General features: G+C 59.5%; 1 protein-coding gene across 1 annotated transcript; it reads right to left on the minus strand.

Moving 5' to 3' along the window:
- Window positions 1–1,886: 1,886 nt before the first annotated feature.
- Window positions 1,887–16,783, minus strand: LOC147099780 (ferritin heavy chain, oocyte isoform-like). The gene is made up of 2 exons (XM_085969234.1): window positions 16,766–16,783; window positions 1,887–2,433 (listed from the first exon to the last, which is right to left on the minus strand). Exons 1-2 carry the CDS (start codon window positions 16,781–16,783, stop codon window positions 2,008–2,010), a joined length of 444 nt encoding a protein of 147 aa, XP_085825360.1. The 3' UTR covers window positions 1,887–2,007.
- Window positions 16,784–16,911: the final 128 nt, after the last annotated feature.

A 16,911-nucleotide genomic window follows, 5' to 3' on the forward strand; every position in this document is an offset into this window, starting at 1 on the left:
TGCTCTCAAGCACCACAGCAAGCAGTGTCATAATGCATGTGAAATCCATCTTCGCCAGACATGGAATTCCCAGGATTGCCGTTAGCGACAATGGTCCGTGCTTCAACTGTAAGGAGTGGCAACAGTTTGCAGCACATTATGACTTTCAACACATCACATCCAGTCCTTTGTACGCTCAGTCGAATGGTAAGGCAGAGAAAGTTGTTCAAGTTCTCGAGCAGCTACTGAAGAAAGCGACAGAAAGCAAGTCTGATCCTTATCTCGCCCTGCTGAGCCACCGAGCCTCGCCTTTAGACTCTGGTTCTTCACCTGCTGAACTCCTAATGGGTCGCAAGTTGCGTACCACGCTACCCTGCTGTGCAAAAGAAAAGCAGAGTAAGGAACTGAGACAGAGACTTCAACTGTTAAAGCTGAAACAGAAATCATACTATGACAAGTCATCCAAAACTCTGAAACCATTGACAAGGGATGATGTTGTCAGGATTGAGGATCCAGATGCATGGAACAGGAAAGCTACAGTTCTTGAGGAAGTAGGACCAAGGTCATACACTGTTAGAACTGAGGAAGGACATATTCTCAGGAGGAACCGCCGTTCCCTCCTAAAAACACAAGAGACTATCGAAGAGCAAATCGATGACAATGCCGCAACTGAATCTTGTCACTCACCACCAGAACAATCTAACACAAATACACATACAGGCTCTCATGAAAAAACATCAGACTTACCTGTGCTGAGAAGATCCACACGTGAAGTAAAAAAGCCTGATAGACTTAATCTTTGAGTACAAAGAAAACGACATTGAAAATGTATTGACTGTTGAAGATGTTTATGTTGTTATTGATTGATATTGATTGATACTGATTTTGTTTAACCTCAAAGAAAGGGGGATGTAATGATCAGTAACCTGTCATTCTGGAATGATACACTAGGTGGTGCTGTATGTATATAAGAGTGGGCTACCCACAATGCACTAGGCCACCCACAAGGCAGCAGTCAAGATGGAGGCCTCTACAGATACTGTACCTAGTCCACATGTGCTCAATAAAGTGTCTAGCAAAAGCTAGCTGTTCTTAATACAAACGACTAGTTATTAATGAACATAACAGTTTTGTGGTCCTAGTAAATGCCTGGTAGTTGGACCAGAGTTACAACAGGATAGGAACACAAACCGAAATACTGCAGATACTGGAAATCTCAAAGAAAAACAGAAAACGCTGGAGACACTCAGCAGGTCAGGCAGCATCGGTCGAGAAAACACGAGACACTTGACCTTTCTGGTATAAAACCATTCCTCAAAACAGACCCGGGGTTTGCAGGAGATGAGGAAACAGTGCAAACTAACCACAGGACTTTACAGCTCTTAAATTTCATGGGGATAAAACTCCACATCGCACTTTACAGTGACGGAGCAACAGATTCTGTCTGAAGCTCCCCACTGATCCACTTTCCATTTCCCCAACTCGTTGTGGGCTGCTTTGCAGATCCACTGCAGACTGACTGGTGTAGGTCAGTCTCTTTCAATCTATTGTGGTCAACATTGTGAACCTTGGTATCACGGACTCATTCTGGAGCCACCGAGATGCCCATCAATTCTCCGAGAGACGGGTTAACTTAGAGCCGGCTGTGCTCGACACCATCTGTAGGGTGGAATTTCATCGAGCTCTTTGAGATATGTTGTGAAACTCTGATTCTGAGAACAGAGACGCTTTCAAATTCAGTTTGAGGAAAGTCAAAGAAACCAACAGCAATGACATCACAGAATAATCATCCAAACCTCTGTATTCCAAAGCTCTGATTGGCTCTGGGTATCACACACCGCCCCCTCTCCTTTGTTAATTATTTTTTTCCCAATAGAGAACAGTTTATTTACAGTTAGTGACATTTCACATTAAGAGCCCAGCTCTCAGCTCTTGCACAAAGTCACAAGCCATCATTCCCTACAGGACAGGAGTCTCACACACAATTATAAATACAAGTACTAAACACAATAGGCTTCATCCCTGCAGTCACTCTTCCCCCAGGGTGTGCTTGTCAAACAGGTACTCTCCCATGCCATTCTCAGGGGCTCCCAGTCTCTTCAGGTTGGTGATGTGATCTCCAAGCTTCTTGATCATCTTCACTTGCTCATCCAAGTAATGGGTCTCCAGGAAGTCACACAAATGAGGGTCGGTCCTCTCAGTGGAGAGTTTGTGCAGATCCAGCAGACTCTGGTTGACATTCTTCTCCAGCTGCAGAGCTCTCTGCATCGCCTCCAGACCATTGCGCCACTCATCCTGCTCTGGTTTCTTGATGTCCGCCAAGATGATTCGGCCTCCACGCTGATTCTGGAATTTCATCAGTTTCTCCGCGTGCTCCCGTTCCTCGTGTGACTGCTCCTTGAAGAACTCGGCAAAGTGACGCAGGGCAACGTCATCCCGGTCAAAGTAGGAGGACTGCAGATGTTCAAGGTGATGATGCAGCTCCTTCCCTCCTTCCAAGTAGAAGTTGGCTGGTGTTCCTCTCCCCTCTCTCCCTCTCCTGAGATGGAGGCCTTTCCTCTCCTCCTCTCCCTCCAGGCACCTCAGATATGGATGGTCTGGTTGGTGGTAGTCTGGTGTCTCTCCTTCTCCTTCTCCTCCCTGCCTGCTCAGGAGGCCACCGCACTCCACTTTCCTCCTGCAGCACTCAGAGCAAGGCAGAGACAACCTGCAGCACTCAGAGCAAGCCAGAGAATGATTCCAGTCCTCTGGATTACTAGTTCAGTCAATTTACCACTTGGCTACTGTCCCCTTCCCTTGGGGTCCTTATTGCCTTGTCAGCCAATGACACTCATTTTTCAAAGTTCTGATTGGCTCTGGGAGTCATCTCCCCTCCTCCCTTTACTTGATTCTCTTTTTGTGAAAACATAATTTAGACAAATAAAAACTGTAAATAAACCATCAAAACTTCAAATAAACCCTAAGAATCAAATCAAAATTTGGTTTTCCAACTCAATAATGCACCCCAGTCCCCGCGGCGCCCACCGGTCACAGAAATGATCGAGCGCGCCGGCGGACACCGCGTGCTCCATCTCCAGGGCCACCCGGGCGCGAACATGGCCACGGAAGAGAGGGAGGCAATCTGGCCGGACGACCCCCTCGATCGCCCGCTGCCTGGGCCAATTAATGGCCTTCTTAGCCGGGCCCAGGAGTAGACCCACGAGGAGGTCCTCCAACCTGCCCGCTCCCCTCCGCACCGGGTGACCATAGATCAAGAGCGTGGGACTGAGGTGCAACCGAAACTTGAGGAACAGCCCCTTCAAATAATGGAAGAGGGGCTGCAACCTCTCACAATCGATATATATATGAAATACGGACTCCTCCAGACCGCAGAACAAACAGGCGGTCTCGGAGTCCGTAAACCTACTTAAGAACCTATTGCACGGGACTGCCCTGTGCAACACCCTCCAGGCCAAGTCCCCAATAGAAGAAGGGAGGACTCCCGCATAGAGAGCCCCCCATTGGGGACCTCCGCCTCCGTCGGAAGGTAAAACGGCACGCCACGGCGTGTCTGGATGGCAGGCGAAGATGGCAAAGTGGAAGGTGTGCAGGAGCAGCCCGTACAGGAAACCCCTCCGTGCGGAATGAAAAGGCACGGAGGGTATTTCCTCGAGACGGCTCAAGTTGTGAGGCGCCGGTTCCCGAGGGGGGGTTCAGGCTGCGCGCCGACAAGGAATTCCGTCCGAACGGGGGAAAGATCAGACGGGATCGCCCCACACGCTTGAGCCGCCTCGATACGCCTAGTGGTGCCGGGGCGCACTTTCGCCTTTATTGACTCGATGGCATCGGCCGCGAACCAGACATTGACCCAAGACATGCGCCTCGCCAACTCCTCCGGCGCCATCCAGCCCGCTCCTCCGCCATCGAGCAGGTCCCCGACTCGAGTCACCTTGCGAGACACAGCTCTGCGCTCCGCCAGCGACCCGAACCTGCGGACGTGGAGGTGCGAATTCCTGAACAGTGGCTCCTGAAGGACAGCCACCATTCCTGTCGGGGGAGAGCTGCGCCTGGAAGCGACCTGGGTCCAAACCCATAGCAGTTCCTGGTAGAAGACAGGCAGCTCTCGCAGGCTGGCACGCGTGCCACCCACTTTCACAAACAGGAGCTGCGTGTCATAATTGAGGCCATGCAGCTGGCGGAAAAAATACGTTGCCAGCGCACACCATCTTGGAGGATTCTCAATGTACAGGTATCTCTGCAGCGTCTGAAGATGGAAAGTCGCAGCCTGGGTGCGAAGGCACACCAGCGCCTGACCGCCCTCCCTAAGCGGGAGACTCAGAACTGCGGCAGAGACCCAGTGCATCCTGTTGTTCCAGAAGAAGTCGACGAGCTTCTTCTGTATCTTGGCGACAAACGCAGGGGGAGGGATCAGAGTAACCAACCGGTACCACAACATGGCGGCCACCAGTTGGTTTATGACCAACGCCCGACCCCTGTAGGACAACACTCGGAGCAATCCTGTCCAGCGTCCTAAGCGAGCGGTGACTTTGGCCTCCAACTCGTGCCAGTTCGCCGGCCAGGCGTCCTCGGCCGGGCTGAGGTAGACTCCCAAGTAGAGGAGGTGCGTAGTGCTCCAGGCGAAGGGCCTGAACTCCTCCGGCAGGGAGTCCACCCGCCACTGACCCAACAGGAGTCCGGAACATTTCCCCCAGTTGATCCTGGCGGAGGATGCGTCCGAGTAAATCTGCTGGCATTCCCGCATCCTTCGCAAGTCAACGGGATCCGTGACCATGAGGAGCACGTCATCGGCGTAAGCCGAGAGGACCACCTCCACGACCGGCCCTTGCAGAGCCAGTCCCGCCAAACTCTTCCGCAAGAGGCACAGGAAAGGCTCTACGCAAATGGCATATAACTGGCCGGACATGGGGCATCCCTGACGCACCCACCTCCCGAAGCGAAGCGGCGCCGTCAAGGACCCGTTAACTTTAATCAGACACTCCGCGGCAGGGTACAGAAGTCGGATCCGGGCGACAAAATGCGTCCCGAACCCGAAAGCGCGCAGAGTCCCGAAAAGATACTCGTGATCCACCCTGTCGAACGCCTTCTCCTGATCCAGGGAAAGGAAGGCGACCGACAGACCAGCCCTCTGGGAATGGTGGACCAGGTCCCGGACCAGATGGATGTTATCATGGATAGACCGGCCCGGGACCGTGTAGGACTGGTCGGGGTGGATCATGTGGGCCAGCACGGCGCCAAGGCGAGCAGACATGGCCCTGGCAAAAATTTTATAATCCGTGCTGAGGAGGGAGACCGGGCGCCAGTTCTTAAGAAGGCGGAGATCACCCCTCTTAGGCAGCAGGACAATCACCGCCCTGCGCCAAGAGAGGGGCATCTCCCCGGTCGCCAAACTTTCTCCCAGGACCCGCGCGTAGTCGCCCCCCAGGACGTCCCAGAACGCCCTGTGGAACTCCACGGTCAGCCCGTCCAGCCCCGGGGACTTCCCCCTAGAGAGCTGGTGGAGGGCGCCGGTCAGCTCCTCCAGACACAGAGGAGCATCCAATTTTTCGGCGCCCTCCAGGCCGACCTTCGGCAGGTCCTCCCACAAAACTCTGCGCGCATCCTCGCTGGACCAATCCGGAGAGTACAGAGCCCCGTAATAGGCGCGGGTCTCCGCGCGGATTCCCTCCGGATCCGAGACCAGGGATCTGTCGTCGGCCAGCAGCTCCAAGAGCTGCTTACGGACCCCCCGTCTTATTTCCAGCGAGTAGAAGAAGGGGGAGCCGCGGTCCAGGTCCTGCAGGAACTGGATCCGCGACCTCACGAACGCGCCTCAGGACCCGACAAGCTGCAGGTCCTTCAGCGCGCCCTTCTTCTCTTCGTACACCAACCGCAGGGCCGGGTCCTCGACGACTTGACCGAGACGGGACTCCAGGTCGAGCACCTCCTTCTCCAACTGCCCGACCTTGGCTTCCCGCCTCTTGGTCGACCCCCTCGCATACTCCTGACAGAAGAGACGGACGTGAGCCTTGCCCACGTCCCACCATAGCCTCAAGGAGGGGAAGCCCCCCTGCTTCCTTCTCCAGCCGGCCCAGAACCGACGAAAGGAATCCCGGAACCGCGCGTCCTCCAGCAGCAGGTTGTTAAAGTGCCAGTACGCGGAACCCCCCCGCGCGCGCAGTGGAACGAGCTCCGCCCACACCAGGTGTTGGTCCGCGCACGGCACCGGCCGCATGGAAGCCGCCGGAATGCAGTAAACGTATGCCCTGGAAATGTAGAGGCGGTCGATTCTGGACGCTCCTCTCCCAGGCCTCACGCAAGTGAAAGCGCTGGAGTCGGGATGGAGATTTCGCCAGACGTCCACCAAGTCGAGGGACCCGACCAGGTCCCTCAACTTCTCCATCGCCGCCGGACTTCGCAGGCGGCCGGTGCGGTCCCTTGCCTCGAGGGTGCAGTTAAAATCCCCCCCGAGGACGACGCACTCGCCCGCGTCGATGGAGCCCAGAAGAGTGGCACTTCTTCAAAGAAGCGCGCTTGCTGCATACCGGCCCCAGGGGCGTACACGTTCACTAAATGGAGCGGTACGCCCCCCAGGCGAACAGTGACCTGGAGCAAGAGGCCCGGCACGAGCTCCTTGTCCCCCAAGATCTCCGGCTGAAAATGCGGGGCCAGCAAGATAGCCACCCCACTGGAAACACTGGAGAGGTGACTCATGCTGACCCCTCCTTGCCACTCCTGGAGCCACGTGGCCTCGTCTCCCAGAACGGTGTGGGTTTCTTGCAGGAAGCACACCGCATACTTCCCGTCCCGAAGGACCGAAAAGTTATTAAATCTGCGGCTAGCTTCCCTGCTGCCATTGATGTTGAGGCTGGCTATGGTTATCTTCATTTCAGAAGCATAATCCAACCCCTACTTATCACTAACGGGGGAAGGGAGGGCGGCCGCTAGTCGACCGCCACTCCCTTTGCAGCCCAGTGAGGAAGGACCGGAACTGACGTAGCTCGAGCGGGTCCACGCCCGCGTCCGCGACCATGGTCTTGAAGGCGACGCGGGCCGACCCGACGAGCAGCGCCAGCCCCGACCATCTATCGAGGGCCAGCTGGGTCTTTTGACGACCCTGGCACGTGGCCACAAAGTCCCGGAGATCCTCAATGGGAATGAGGGGGGTCCCAGCGAGGGGCGTGAGGTCCTCCATCTCCTCATCAGCGATGGAATCCCATTCCTCCTCCGCCTCCACCACCGAGTCCCCGTCCTCCTCCGGGGGGTCACCCCCGGCGGCCGACCCATCCGCCACGCGGCACGCAGCGAGCGGCTCGGCCGCGACGGCCGGCCCCGCCTCCGCCCGGATCCCACCCCCAGGATCGGTAGCGGAGGATTCCTCCCTGGGCTCCTCTATGGGCGCCGGGCCAGGAGACGGCGGCGGTTCTGAGTCCCCCCCTGCCCCGGGCGCCGGAACGACCGGAGAGATCAGAGGGTACGTAAAAACGAACTTCTCGAAGTCGCCCGGCGCCGGAGACAGAGACAGAGGGCCTTCCTCTTCTGCGCCACCGGCCTCCGACCCAGCGGATGGGGTAATTTCAGTTAAACCCTCGACGAGGTCGAGCAGCACTTGGGAAACGACCGGGTCACTTTGGGCGAGCTCATTATCCGAGGACTCGCCCGACCCGGACCCCAGGCCGCCCAACCCGTCGAGGGGTAACGGTCCTGAGAGTGGATCTGCTTCTGCCTCTGCCGCGGGTTGTTCCACGACCCCCCCACGGGCAGGGTCTCGTCCCCATCCCCGGGAGGCACGAGCTGGGCAGACACCTCTGCCTCAGCCCCCCTAGGGACAGGCGACCCCTGCCGTTCGCCCGTGATGGTATTAGCGGTGTGGTGGGGCGCAGTACCCGCGGCGGGCGTCGACTCCCCCCGACCGGAGGGACCTTCCTCCTCCCGGTCCTCCTCCTCATCCAGGGGGTCGCGCCTTCTTTTAAGTGCGGAGGGGTAGAGGGAGACCTCCATTTCTGCAGAGGCCTCCCCTGCACCCTCCGGTGGAGCGAGTTCTTCGGGTCCCCCGGGCCCGAGCCCGGCCGCAGCTTCTGGCGCTACCGCCTCGGTGGTCGCGGCCACAGGCTCGGGCACGAGGGCACCCACACTCCGCACTCCGCGATTAACGCGGCGACGCTCTCGGGCGTCAGGGGCTCCATATTATGGGGCATGCCCTCCACGGGGGGACCTGCCCTACGGTATTTATTTTCCCCCGCGCCTTCTTCCCGACCGGACAACCCTCCTGCCCCCCGCCGGAGGCCTGGATGGCGTCGACCTCCGACGACGACCGCACCCCGGTAGCACTTGCTTGGGGGGGGCACGGCTAGACACGGGGGGAGGAGCGGCGGCGGCGCCAGCTTCGGCCACGCCAGACGATCTGGCGGCCTTGGAGGCGGGGCAGTTCTTACGGATATGCCCCACCTCCTTGCAGGCGTGGCACCGCACGCCGTCTGTCGTATAGAAGACGCGGTACGGGGTCCCCTCGTGGAGGACGGAAAAGGCCCCGTCCGTCTCCCCCTCCCGCGCCAGCTGGATAAAGGCCTGGCGCCGGAAGGAGAAGACATGACGAAGGCTGGGTTCCCGGAATCCGAGCGGGATCGGCGTAATCCCCGACCTCACCTCCCCAAGTTGGTGCAAGTGGGGGAGGAGGAGCTCACCGGAGATGAAGGGCGGGATGCTAGACAACACGACCCTCTGCGCGGTGGCCTCAAGAGGGTCCACCGGCAGGAAGGTCCCGCCCACGGTGAGCCCCTGGGCGATGGCCAGGGCCACCGCCCACTCGGACTCCAGGAAGAACACAGCCTTCCCATACATCCTCGAGGCGGCGAGGATGGCTGAAGGGCCGACAACCCCAGCCATCGCCTTCACACATGCCTCGATAGTCATATTGGGGTGAGTGTAGCTCTTCACCCCGAGCTTCTTCGTGATAATTCGGAACGGTGACAGGGCAGCAGAAGGAGCGGGAGCAGCCGCGGCTTTGGCCGTCACCGCCGCATATGTTCTCGCTGGCCCCGTCACCGCCGAAGATGTCGAAGCCATACTGGGGTGATTTTTTGGGAGCCACACACACCCCAAGTCACAGGCCCTGTGGTGTTAAGTGGCCTCGGTAAAAATTTAAGGTCTGCCACCGAGCAGAGGGAGTTTAAAGCCAATGGCCCGCCTCTCCCCTTGATGGAATGATTGGGAGAGGGGCCTCCTCCTCTCTGCTCAAAGTGGCTATAGGTGGTTTTAAAGGGAGGTGCCCTTTGAGAGAGACAAAAGAGAGGGATAAAGAGAGAGAGAGAGGGGGTGGGTGGGAAGGAGGGGGGCGCCGCAAAGGCAGGGTCACCACTCTAGGTGGTATTTGGTGGGTGGGTGTCAGCAGGGGTGCACTCCCCGATGGTAACAAAGTCTATGAAGATGGTCTTCGGGCAGGGGGAGAAGATGTCTTCGCCTGGGTAGGCTGGAGAAAGCCCAGGCTCAGCCCCACACCAGGTCTTCTCGATGTAGGTAAGTGAGTAAGAGGCTTCACCTGGGCAGCTCCAGCCGACCCAGGCCAGGCTTTCCGGCCCGTCTTCTTTCCTCCCCCCGCCTAGAATACACAGTCTTTTGGGGAATGCCCAAAAAAGACACCCACCTGCAGATGTTTGATGTAACGATGCAGCTCCTTCCCTCCTTCCAAGTAGAAGTTGGATGGTGTTCCTCTCCCCTCTCTCCCTCTCCTGAGATGGAGGCCTTTCCTCTCCTCCTCTCCATGCAGGCACCTCAGTTGTGTAGGTTCTGGCTGGTCTGGTTGGTGGTGGTCTGGTGTCTCTCCTTCTCCTTCTCCTTCTCCTCCCTGCCTGGTCAGGAGGCCACCACGCTCCACTTTCCTCCTGCAGCCCACAGAGCAAGGCAAAGAATGAGTCAACGATTGCTCTCTCCTTTGCCAATCCTCTTTTTGAGAAAACATAAATTGGACAAATAAAACTGTAAATAAACCATTAAAACTTCAAATAAACCTTAAGAATCAAATTAAAATTTGGTTTTCCAGCCCAATTATGCACTCCAGTCCCCTTGGAGCCCACCGGTCACGGAAGTGATCGAGCGCGCCGGCGGACACCGCGTGCTCCATCTCCAGGGCCACCCGGGCGCGAACATGGCCACGGAAGAGAGGGAGGCAATCCGGCCGGACGTCCCCCTCGACCGCCCGCTGCCTGGACCAATTAATGGCTTTCTTAGCCTCCTTTGCCAATCCTCTTTTTGAGAAAACATAAATTTAGACAAATAAAAACTGTAAATAAACCATTAAAACTTCAAATAAACCTTACGAATCAAATTAAAATTTGGATTTCCAGCCCAATTATGCACTCCAGTCCCCGCGGCGCCCACCGGTCACGGAAATGATCGAGCGCGCCGGCGGACACCGCGTGCTCCATCTCCAGGGCCACCCGGGCGCGAACATGGCCACGGAAGAGAGGCAGGCAATCCGGCCGGACGACCCCCTCGACCGCCCGCTGCCTGGACCAATTAATGGCTTTCTCCTCTTTTTATATAAACCAAAATAAAAAACATTAAACAAATAAACTATAACTAAGGGTCTGACAACCCTTTAAATAAACCGGATTAATCAAATTAAAATTTGGCCCCTTAAATCAATTACGCACTCCAGTCCCCGCGGCGCCCACCGGTCACGAAAGAGCTCAAGCTCGCCGGCGGACACCGCGTGCTCCATCTCCAGGGCCACCCGGCCGCGAACATGGCCGCGGAAGAGAGGCAGGCAATCCGGCCGGACGACCCCCTCGACCGCCCGCTGCCTGGACCAATTAATGGCTTTCTCCTCTTTTTTTATATAAACCCAAATAAAAAACATTAAACAAATAAACTATAACTAAGGGTCTGACAACCCTTTAAATAAACCGGATTAATCAAATTAAAATTTGACCCCTTAAATCAATTACGCACTTCAGTCCCCGCGGCGCCCACCGGTCACGAAAGAGCTCGAGCTCGCCGGCGGACACCGCGTGCTCCATCTCCAGGGCCACCCGGCCGCGAACATGGCCGCGGAAGAGAGGGAGGCAATCCGGCCGGACGACCCCCTCGACCGCCCGCTGCCTGGACCAATTAATGGTTTTCTTGGCCAGACCCAGGAGCAGGCCCACGAGGAGGTCCTCCGACCTGCCCGCTCCCCTCCGCACCGGGTGACCGTAGATCAAGAGCGTGGGACTGAAGTGCAACCAAAATTTGAGGAGCAGCCCCTTCAAATAGTGGAAGAGGGGCTGCAACCTCCCACACCCAACATAAATATGGAACACGGACTCCTCCAGACCGCAGAACAAACAGGCGGCCTGGGAGTCCGTGAACCTACTTAAAAACCGATTGCACGGGACTGCTCTGTGCAACACCCTCCAGGCCAAGTCCCCAATAGAACAAGGGAAGACTCCCGCATAGAGAGCCCCCCATTGGGGACCTCCGCCTCCGCCGGAAGGTAAAACGGCACGCCACGGCGTGTCCGGACGGCAGGCGAAGATGGCAAAGTGGAAGGTGTGCAAGAGCAGCCCGTACAGGAAACCCCTCCGTGCAGAATGAAAAGGCACGGAGGGCATCTCCTCGAGACGGCTCAAGTTGTGAGGCGCCAAACCCCGAGGGGAGCTTTGGGGCAGGGCGCCGATAAGGAATTCCGTCCGAACGGGAGTAAGCTCGGGCGGGATCGCCCCACGCGCCCGAGCCACCTCGATACACCTCGTGGCGCCGGGGCGCAACCTCGCCTTCACCGCCTCGATGGCATCGACCGCGAGCCGGATGTTGTCCCACGACATACGCCGCGCCAACTCCTCCGCCGCCATCCAGCCCGCTCCTCCGCCATCGAGTAGGTCCCCGACTCTAGTCACCCTGCCAGGCACAGCCCTCCGCTCCGCCAGCCACCCGAACTCACGGACGCGGAGGTGCGGATTCCTGAACAGCGGCTCTCGAAAGACAGCCGCCATTCCTGACGGGGGAGAGCTCCGCCTGGAGGCGACGGAGTTCCAAACCCAAAGCAGTTCCTGGTAAAAGACAGGCTGCTCCTGCAGGCTGGCACGCCTGCTGCCCACTTCCAGAAACAGGAGCTGCATGTCGTAATTGAGGCCGTGCAGCTGGCGGAAGAAATACGTCGCCAGCGCACACCATCTGGGAGGATTTTCAACGTACAGGTATCTCTGCAGCGTCTGAAGACGGAAAGTCACAGCCTGGGTGCGAAGGCACACCAATGCCTGACCGCCCTCCCTAAGCGGGAGACTCAGAACCGCGGCAGAGACCCAGTGTATCCTGTTGTTCCAGAAGAAGTCGACGAGCTTCTTCTGTACCTTGGCGACAAACGCAGGGGGGGGGATCAGAGTAACCAACCGGTACCACAACATGGCGGCCACCAGTTGGTTTATGACCAATGCCCGACCCCTGTAGGACAACACTCGGTGCAATCCTGTCCAGCGTCCTAAGCGAGCGGTGACTTTGGCCTCCAACTCGTGCCAGTTCGCCGGCCAGGCCTCCTCGGCCGGGCTGAGGTAGGCTCCCAAGTAGAGGAGGTGCGTTGTGCTCCAGGCAAAGTGCCTGAACTCCTCCGGCAGGGAGTCCACCTGCCACTGACCCACCAGGAGTCCAGAACATTTCCCCCAGTTGATCCTGGCGGAGGATGCGTCCGAGTAAATCTGCTGGCATTCCCGCATTCTCCGCAGGTCAACGGGATCCGTGACCATGAGGAGCACGTCATCGGCGTAAGCCGAGAGGACCACCTCCACGCCCGGCCCTTGCAGAGCCAGTCCCGCCAACCTCTTCCGCAAGAGGCGCAGGAAAGGCTCCATGCAAATGGCATATAACTGGCCGGACATGGGGCATCCCTGACGCACCCCCCTCCCGAAGCGAAGGGGCGCCATAAAGGACCCGTTAACTTTAATCAGACACTCCGCGGCAGCGTACAGAAGTCGGATCCGGGCGACAAAATGCGCCCCGAACCCGAATGCGCGCAGAGTCCCGAAAAGATACTCGTGATCCACCCTGTCGAACGCCTTCTCCTGATCCAGGGAAAGGAAGGCGACCGACAGACCAGCCCTCTGGGAATGGTGGACCAGGTCCCGGACCAGATGGATGTTATCATGGATAGACCGGCCCGGGAACGTGTAGGACTGGTCGGGGTGGATCATGTGGGCCAGCACGGCGCCAAGGCGAGCAGACATGGCCCTGGCAAAAATTTTATAATCCGTGCTGAGGAGGGAGACCGGGCGCCAGTTCTTAAGGCGGAGATCACCCCTCTTAGGCAGCAGGACAATCACCGCCCTGCGCCAAGAGAGGGGCATCTCCCCGGTCGCCAAACTTTCCCCCAGGACCCGCGCGTAGTCGCCCCCCAGGACGTCCCAGAACGCCCTGTGGAACTCCACGGTCAGCCCGTCCAGCCCCGGGGACTTCCCCCTAGAGAGCTGGCGGAGGGCGCCGGTCAGCTCCTCCAGACACAGAGGAGCATCCAATTTTTCGGCGCCCTCCAGGCCGACCTTCGGCAGGTCCTCCCACAAAACTCTGCGCGCATCCTTGCTGGACGGATCCGGAGAGAACAGAGCCCCGTAATAGGCGCGGGTCTCCGCGCAGATTCCCTCCGGATCCGAGACCGGAGATCCGTCGTCGGCCAGCAGCTCCAGGAGCTGCTTACGGACCCCCCGTCTTTTTTCCAGCGAGTAGAAGAAGGGGGAGCCGCGGTCCAGGTCCCGCAGGAACTGGATCCGCGACCTCACGAACGCGCCTCGGGACCCGACGAGCTGCAGGTCCTTCAGCGCGCCCTTCTTCTCTTCGTACACCAACCGCAGGGCCGGGTCCTCGACGACTTGACCGAGACGGGACTCCAGGTCGAGCACCTCCTTCTCCAACCGCCCGACTCTGGCTTCCCGCCTCTTGGTCGACCCCCTCGCATACTCCTGACAGAAGAGACGGACGTGAGCCTTGCCCACGTCCCACCATAGCCTCAATGAGGGTAAGCCCCCCTGCTTCCTTCTCCAGCCGGCCCAGAACCGACGGAATGAATCCTGGAACCGCGCGTCCTCCAGCAGCAGGTTGTTAAAGTGCCAGTACGCGGACCCCCCCCGCGCGCGCAGCGGAACGAGCTCCGCCCACACCAGGTGGTGGTCCGCGCACGGCACCGGCCGCATGGAAGCCGCCGGAACGCAGGAAACGTATGCCCGGGAAATGTAGAGGCGGTCGATTCTGGACGCTCCTCTCCCAGGCCTCACGCAAGTGAAAGCGCTGGAGTCGGGATGGAGATTTCGCCAGACGTCCACCAAGTCGAGGGACCCGACCAGGTCCCTCAACTTCTCCATCGAGGCCGGGCTTCGCAGGCGGCCGGTGCGGTCCCTTGCCTCGAGGGTGCAGTTAAAATCCCCCCCGAGGACGACGCACTCGCCCGCGTCGATGGAGCCCAGAAGAGTGGACACTTCTTCAAAGAAGCGCGCTTGCTGCGCACGGGCCCCAGGGGCGTACACGTTCACTAAATGGAGCGGCACGCCCCCCAGGCGAACAGTGACCTGGAGCAAGCGGCCCGGCACGAGCTCCTTGACCCCCAAGATCTCCGGCTGAAAATGCGGGGCCAGCAAAATAGCCACCCCACTGGAAACACTGGAGAGGTGACTCATGCTGACCCCTCCTTGCCACTCCAGGAGCCACGTGGCCTCATCTCCCGGAACGGTGTGGGTTTCTTGCAGGAAGCACACCGCATACTTCCCGTCCCGAAAAGTTATTAAATCTGCGGCTAGCTTCCCTGCCGCCGTTGATGTTGAGGCTGGCTATGGTTATCTTCATTTCAGAAGCATAATCCAACACCTACTTATCACTAACGGGGGAAGGGAGGGCGGCCGCTAGTCGACCGCCACTCCCTTTGCAGCCCAGTGAGGAAGGACCGGAACTGACGCAGCTCGAGCGGGTCCACGCCCGCGTCCGCGACCATGGTCTTGAAGGCGACGCGGGCCGACCCGACGAGCAGCGCCAGCCCCGACCATCTATCGAGGGCCAGCCGGGTCCTTTGACGACCCTGGCACGTGGCCACAAATTCCCGGAGATCCTCAATGGGAATGAGGGGGGGTCCCGGCGAGGGGCGCGAGGTCCTCCATCTCCTCATCAGCGATGGAATCGCATTCCTCCTCCGCCCCCACCAGCGAGTCCCCGTCCTCCTCCGGGGGGTCGCCACCGGCGGCCGACCCGTCCGCCACGCGGCGCGCAGCGAGCGGCTCGGCCGCGACGGCCGGCCCCGCCTCCGCCCGGATCCCACCCCCAGGATCGGTAGCGGAGGATTCCTCCCTGGGCTCCTCTAGGGGCGCCGGGCCAGAAGACGGCGGCGGTTCAGAGTCCCCCCCCTGCCCCGGGCGCCGGAACGACCGGAGAGATCGGAGAGTACATAAAAACGAACTCCTCCATGTCGCCCGGCACCGGAGACCGAGACAGAGGGCCTTCCTCTTCTGCGCCACCGGCCTCCGACCCAGCGGATGGGGTAATCTCATTTAACCCCTCGACGAGGTCGAGCAGCACCTGGGAGACGACCGGGTCACTTTGGGCGAGCTCATTATCCGAGGACTCGCCCGACCCGGACCCCAGGCCGCCCGACCCGTCGAGGGGTAACGGGACTGAAAGAGGATCTACTTCTGCCGCGGGTTGCTCCGCGACCCCCCCCCACGGGCAGGGTCTCGTTCCCATCCCCGGGAGGCACGAGCTGGGCAGACACCTCTGCCTCAGCCCCCCTAGGGACAGGCGACCCCTGCCGTTCGCCCGTGATGGTATTAGCGGTGGGGTGTGGCGCAGTACCCGCGGCGGGCGACGACTCCCCCTGACCGGAGGGACCTTCCTCCTCCCGGTCCTCCTCCTCATCCAGGGGGTCGCGCCTTCTTTTAAGTGCGGAGGGGTAGAGGGAGACCTCCATTTCCGCAGAGGCCTCCCCCGCTCCCCCCGGTGGAGCGGGTTTTTCGGGTCCCTCGGGCCCAAGCCCGGCCGCAGGTTCTGGCGCTGCCGCCTCGGCGGTCGCGGCCACAGGCTCGGGCATGAGGTCCCCCCCGCTGCCGCACTCCGCGATTAACGCGGCGACACTCTCTGGCGTCAGGGGCTCCATATTGTGGGGCACGCCCTCCTCGGGGGGACCCGCCCTCCGGTATTTACTTTTCCCCCGCGTCTTCTTCCCGACCGGACAACCCTCCTCCCCCCCGCCGGAGGCCAGGATGGCATCGACCTCCGACGACGACCGCACCCCGGTGGTATTTGTTTGAGGGGGGGCACGGCTACACCCGGGGGGAGGAGCGGCGGCGGCGCCAGCTACGGCCACGCCAGACGATCTGGCGGCCTTGGAGGCGGGGCAGTTCTTACGGATATGCCCCACCTCCTTGCAGGCGTGGCACCGCACGCCGTCCGTCGTATAGAAGACGCGGTACGGGGTCCCCTCGTGGAGGGCGGAAAAGGCCCCGTCCGTCTCCCCCTCCCGCGCCAGCTGGATAAAGGCCTGGCGCCGGAAGGAGAAGACATGGCGAAGGCTGGGTTCCCGGAATCCGAGCGGGATCGGCGTAATCCCCGACCTCACCTCCCCAAGTTGGTGCAAGTGGGGGAGGAGGAGCTCACCGGAGATGAAGGGCGGGACGTTAGACAACACGACCCTCTGCGCGGTGGCCTCAAGAGGGTCCACCGGCAGGAAGGTCCCGCCCACGGTGAGCCCCTGGGCGATGGCCAGGGCCACCGCCCGCTCGGACTCCAGGAAGAACACAGCCTTCCCATACATCCTCGAGGTGGCGAGGATGGCTGAAGGGCCGACAACCCCAGCCATCGTCCTCACACATTCCTCGATAGTCATGTTGGGGTGAGTGTAGCTCTTCACACCGAGCTTCTTCGTAATAAGTCGGAACGGTGACAGGGCAGCGGAAGGAGCGGGAGCAGCCGCGGCTTTGGCCGTCACCGCCGCATACGTTCTCGCTGGCCCCG

This window comes from Somniosus microcephalus, chromosome 28, assembly GCF_052327205.1.
Source record: "Somniosus microcephalus isolate GS21.2 chromosome 28, FLI_Smic_1.0, whole genome shotgun sequence".
Lineage (NCBI taxonomy): Eukaryota > Metazoa > Chordata > Chondrichthyes > Squaliformes > Somniosidae > Somniosus > Somniosus microcephalus.